General features: G+C 36.7%; 1 protein-coding gene across 1 annotated transcript in view; it reads right to left on the bottom strand.

Annotated features, from left to right (window-relative positions):
• THSD7B (thrombospondin type 1 domain containing 7B) overlaps window positions 1-6,656 on the bottom strand; it is a 25,086-nt gene that overhangs the window by 16,342 nt on the left and 2,088 nt on the right. Inside the window, exon 2 of the mRNA XM_015570054.1 lies at window positions 5,479-6,289. Coding sequence (XP_015425540.1) covers window positions 5,479-6,289 — 811 coding nt within the window. The remainder of the gene's footprint in view (window positions 1-5,478; window positions 6,290-6,656) is intronic.

The raw sequence follows: 6,656 nt of genomic DNA, 5'->3' as shown, positions 1-6,656 counted from the left end.
CATACAAGTATGCTCTCAGAGGACAACAGAATTAAACTACAAGAAATAATAGAAAGATGACTGGAGAACCATGGTGTTTAAACAACACACTTCGAAATACTACATGGGCCAGAGTAAAAAAAAAATCAAGAGAAATTAAAAAATATTTTGAACTAAACCAACATTAAAATAGTAGGGTGCAATGAAAGCAGTGTTAAGAGGAAAATTTGTGGCACTGAATTTGCATATTAGAACAGAATAAATATCTAAAGTTAATAACCTAAACTTCTATGTTAGTAAACTACAAAAAGAACAGCAAATTCAATCCAAAGTAAATAGAATTAAATAATAAAAACTAGAGCTGAAATCTATATAATTAGAAACAGAAACTAAATAGAAAAAATAACTAAAATCAAAAATTGGTTCTTTGAGAAGTTCAATAAAATTGATAAATCTCTGGGTAGGTTAACTAAGATAATAAAGAGAAATTACTAATTTCAGTAATTAAAGAGGGGTCATCACTAATGACCTCATGGACATTAAATGTATCATATAGGAATATTATAAACATTCAAAAACATAAGTCTATGACCACAAATTTGATAACTTAGGTGAATGAATTAATTCCTGAAACAACACACACAGCTAAAACTCACACAAGGAGAAATTTATAATCTGAATAGATCTATATCTATTTTTAAATATGTATGCTATTGATTTTTAGCAAGAGAGAAAAAATAATGATCAGCTGCCTCCTGCACGACCCATACTGCGGATCAAGCCAGGAACCCAGGCATGTGCTCTGACCAAAATCGAACAGGTGACCTTTCATGCATGGGACAATCCTTAATTACTGAGCCATACATGTCAGGGCAGACCTGCCCTGGCAGATATATAGCTATTAAAGTAATTAAATCAATAATTAATAACCTGTCAAAACATAAAACACCAGGACCAGATGAGTTCAATGTCAAATTCCATCTAACATTCAAGGAAAAAAAAATATAGCAATTCTCTATAATTTATTTTGGAAAAAAAAAGCAGAGGACATATGTCCCAATTCATTCTGTGAGGTAAGCATTACCTTAATACCAATACTGAAGAAAGCCATTACAAGAATGGAAAATTAAGACTGATATCTGTCATGAGTATGTATGTAAAAAGGGTCAACAAAACATTAGCAAATAATATCCAACACTACATTACAAATATTATACACCTCAAGCGAGGGTGATTTATTTCAGGTGTGCAAAGCTTGTTCAACATTCAAAAATCAATAATGTAATCAAGGATATTAATAGCCACCCAGCATGGCTCGGTGGTTGAGCATCAACCTATGAACCAGGAGGTTACTATTCAAGTTTCGGTCAGGGCACATGCCTGGGCTGCAGGCTCGACTCCCGAACTGGGGCATTCAGAAGGCAGCCAATCAATGATGCTCTCTTATCATTGATGTTTCTATCTCTCTCCCTCTCCCTTCCTTTCCTTTCTGAAATCAATAAAAGTACATTTTTAAAAAGAACATTAATAAATCTGATCTATATATGGAGAAAAAAAAGCATTTGACAAAGCCTAAGACCTACGCATGATAAAAATTCTCAGCAAACTAGGAATAGAGGGTGATTTCTTCAAATGGATAAAGAACATCTATAAAAACCCTACAGTTCACATTATATTTAGTGGTGGGAAACCAGATGCTTCCCTGCTAAGATCAGGAACAAGGCACGGATGTTCCTTCTTACCACTCCTATTTTAGATGATAAGAGAAGTCCTAGATAATGCAATAAAACAGGAATAGGAAATAAAAGGTATATAAATAGAAAAGAAAGAAATATTTGCAAATGATATAGTTATCTATACAGATAATTCCAAAGAATCAACAATAACAAAAAGCCTCTTGAAACTAATAAGCAATTATAACAAAGTTATAGGATACAAGATTAACATACAAAAGACAATTGCTATCTTGTGTACCAACAATGAAAACATAGAATTTGAAATTAAAAACTCAATACATTTGTATTAGCACCAAAAATATTTGAAATGCTTAAGTGTCAATCTAATAAAATATGTACAAGGTCTATATGAGAAAAAGTACAAAACTCTGGTCAAAGAAATCAAAGAAAATTTAAATAAATGGAGAGATAACCCATGAAAATAAATAGGAAGATTAAATATTATAAAGATGTTAGTTCTTCCCAAATTAATCTATACATTTCAAGAAAATTATGAATAAATGTGTGGTTGTGTGGTTATGGACCAAATGCTTCTAAAATGTATATGAAAAGAGAAAAGATCCAGAAGAGTCAATCAACACAAAACTAATTCAGGACTACCCAACTTCAGGACTTACAATAAATCTTTAGTATTAAAGACAGTGTGTTATTAGTGTGTAAAGGGATCAATGCAATAAAGACAGCTCAGAAATAAATACACACAAATAGAGTCAACTGATCTTTGACAAAGGAACAAGGCAATGCAGTGGAGAAAGGATAATCTTTTTTAAAAATATATATTTTACTGGTTTTTTACAGAGAGAAATGGAGAGGGATAGAGAGCCAAAAACATCGATGTGAGAGAAACATTGATCAGCTGCCTCCTACACACCCCCCACTGGGGATGTGCCTGCAACCAAGGTACATGCCCTTGACCGGAATTGAACCCAGGACCCTTAAGTTCGCAGGCTGACGCTCTATCCAGTGAGCCAAACCGGTCAGGGCAAGGATAATCTTTTTAATACATGGTGATAGAACAACCAAAAAAATAGTAAATCAAGACACAGACCTTACACCTGTCACAAAAATTCACTCAAAATAGATCATAAACCTAAATGTAAAATGCAAAACTATAAAACCTGTAGAAGGTAACATTAGAAAAATTATAGTTGACCTTGGGTATGGTGATTTTTTATTTATTTATTTTTTAGATTTAACACCAAAGAATGATCCATAACAGAAATAATGATAAACTAAACTTCATTAAGGTAAAAAACAAACAAACAAAAAATTTCTTTGTGAAAGACATTGTTAAGAGAATAAGAAGACAGGTCACAAACTGCACTATAATTGACTTTTAGCGAGAGGAAAGGATAGGGAAACAGAGAAGCATCATATGAGAACAAACATTCTCATCAGTTGCCTTCTGCATGCCCCCTACTGGGGATCAAGCCTGAAACCTGGGCATGTGCCCTGATCAGGACTCAAACTTGCAACCTTTACATGCATGAGATGATGCCTAACCAACTGAGCCACACTGGCCAGGGCTGAAAGATATTTTTGAAAGACATATCTGATAAAACAGAAAATAAAACAATTCTTAAAACTCAACCAAAAGAAAAAAACCTACAAATCAATAAATAGATAAGAGATCTAAACAGATATCTCACCAAGGAAGATACACAGATGGCAAATAAGCATATGAAAAGATGCTCCACATTAGATATCATTAAGGAATGGAAAATTAAAGCAAGATACCATTATATACCGATTAAAATGACTAAAACCCAAAGCACTGAGAACACCAAGTCCTGCCAGTACGTGAAGCAATTGGATTCTCATTCATTGTTATTGGGGATAAAAAATTATACAGCCATTTTGACAGACAGTTCGGAAATTTTGTAGAAACTACACATACTCTTACTATAATATCCATGAATTGTGTTCATTGACATTTACCCATGTGCACTGAAAACACATGGCCACATAAAAATCTCACATGACTGTTTATAGCAGGTTATACATAAGTGCGGGAACTTGGAAGCAACGGATATGTCCTTCAATAGGTGAATAGATAAAAAAGTGTGATACACTCGGACAACGGAATACTCAGTGATAAAAACAACCGAGCTCTCAAGCCATGAATAGACATGGAGGACCCTTAACTGTATATTGCCAAGTGAACAAAGCTAAACAGAAAAGGCCATACAGTACCTCAGTCCAACACTATGACATTCTGGGAAAAGGCAAAATATGGAGACAATAAGAGATCATTGGTTAGCAGGGGTTCAAAGAGAAGAAGTATTAGATCAGCAGATGGATTACAGATTTTTATGGAAGTGACACTATTTTCTATGATATAGCAATGATGGATGCACGTCATTATACATTGGTATAAGCCCATAGAACTCTAATGTACTCTTGCTATAGTAATGTATCAATAATGGCTCATCCATTGTAACAAATATACTACACCAGGGCAAGATATGTGTGTGAAACAGTGTATGTGTGGAAGGGGAGTGATGAGAAGGCATATGAGAACTCTGTATTTTCCACTCAAATCCTCTGTAAATATAAAACTGAAACTGCTCTCAAAATAAAATCTATTAATATTTTTAAAGAACTTGGTAAAAACAAGCAAACTAAAGATGAAAACATTCTATGTAATAATCCAATGTAGAATATTAAGAAAACAATGTTATTACAGAATTACACATACATATTCAAATAATAATCACCCAAATCATCTACTTAATCTTTTGGGCTTCACAGAGAGAGAAGCAATAGTAAAAGGCAGAAAATCACTCTTCAATGGACTTGCAAATTGTATACAGCATAAATCAGAATGAAGCACCCAAGATAAAATATGCTCATTTTTAAAGTCAAATGAAAAAAAAATCATCACATTTCTTTGTTCTTGAATAGCAGAGGTAGCCTTCTGAACCTCTCCCAGCCAGCTGTGGATACCCAGAAAACAGTAGCGAGTGATAATGAGTAATTTTAAAGATGAGTGTTTCATTGTTTGGTAATTTAAATACTATTGAAAAGCACCTTAATTTGGAAGAAACTTGGCAATATACCAGTGTTTTCATTTAAGACCTTCTGGGGGAAAATTAAACAAATATTACTTTAACATAGTTCGCTGGGTTTAATGTCACAATGTTTTATACTACAATTTAAAATAAAACAATTACAAATAATCTTGAAACCTAAACAATGGCTTTTAAGTTTTAGTTCATACCCTGTAGAGGTTGTAATTCTAATTATTTGCTGTTCAAGTTAATATTTTTATCATATCAACACCAAAAAAGCAGTCTTAGATTAACATATTAATATTAGTTCTATTATAAAAAAATCTACATCTCAGATGTAAAAAAATCTTTCTTAATCATGAAAACAAAACTAAAGCAAGAATAAAAGAAGTGTACAAAAAATTATGAAAAATGATCATTTAAATGACTATCACCAATTTGAGTGAACTTGAATATTTATAATATCTATTATTATTATAGTGATAAAAGACTTGTTTAATTGGTTGATATTTGATAAAGTGTGGAAATAGATGCCACCCAATATAGTTCCACTACCAATTACGCAAGAATTCAGAGCATTGCCTGGTATATTTAGAATTAAAATTGAAGACTTCTCAAATAAAACTTCTAAACACCCAAATCCCAAACCTGCTTACAATTGTCCTTTTGCAGAAAATCAGAAAGAAACCTTATAAAATTACACTGTCCGGTATTTAGGTGAGTCAAAAATGTGAACACGGAAGGCCTCCTACCTGATCATGGCATTTTTCCCATCACTCCTCGTACACCACACCTGCCGGGTTTGGTAACCTATCTCTACGTCCCAGGGCTTGGCGTGGTGATGTGGCTTGTAACTTGGGTACCTCAAGGTGACTTGCTCCTTTGAATCAGAGCTAAAATCCACAACAGTCCTTCCGGGGAGGTCCATGTCCTTCAGCTGAGGCAGTCTACATTTACTCCACGGGCCAACTTTAAGGCTAAAAGTATATTCCTCTTCGCCGAGAGGACAGGAAATGGGGGCGGCACAGATTCTCGTCTCCGTCAGATTGGGACAGTGAGACCCTCCGTAGAGAGGGGGAGCGATGGCCACGCGGGTCCGGTGCTGCAGCCGCTTCCCGCACCCCGTGCTACACTTGGACCATTGTGAGAACTCGGATACCACACAATCCCGCGGGCAAGGGATGAGGCAAGCTTGCTCTGTGGGGGGCTGAGGGGCCAAGTGCTCACATATTTCGCTGGCGACCATGGTCCTGTTCAGCTTCTGAACACAGCGCACAGTCCGGTGCTGCAGCCCGTGCTGGGCCGTCACGCACTGGGAGGTCCGAGGCTTGGCCTGGCCCAGGACGCCGGGGGCCAGCACACAGCGGTGCCAGTCAGAGACCTCCCACTGGAAGAGGTCGCTGTGCCAGTCGCAGACTCGGAAGCAGCTTCTCTCCTTTGGAGGCCTGTGGTTCTCATCGCAGCTGGACAGGTGACTTGTCCAACCTTCGAAGTGGAAGCACCACAGTGCCCGAGTCTGGACTCCTCCAGGCCCACAGTCTCCTGTACACCGTCCCCAGGGGCCTACAGGCAGAAAAACAAGGTGTCAGTTACTCAGAGGCTCCATGCCACCATCCACACAGAAACAGGGCAATCTGCATACTTCTCCTACAGCTGATGTGAAATTGCAAATCTTGGTAGACAATATAGTTTAGTGATTCAGAAGGTGATTCTCCATCAGTTGGCCTTTATGTAGTCCCCCTTTCCTCTCTTACTAGCAATAGAAACTTGGACAAATTACTTCATATTTCTAATCCTTGTCTGGCTGGAGAGGCTGTTAGTCGAGCGTCGTCCTGTGCACTGAAAGATTGTGGGTTCAATTCCTAGTCAGGGCACATACCTGAGTTGCAAGTTCGATCACCAGTCCAGGCATGTATAGAAGGCAACTGAA

Source organism: Myotis davidii, unplaced genomic scaffold, assembly GCF_000327345.1.
Source record: "Myotis davidii unplaced genomic scaffold, ASM32734v1 scaffold426, whole genome shotgun sequence".
Taxonomy (NCBI): Eukaryota; Metazoa; Chordata; class Mammalia; order Chiroptera; family Vespertilionidae; genus Myotis; species Myotis davidii.
This window is presented reverse-complemented; position numbering and strand designations above follow the sequence as displayed.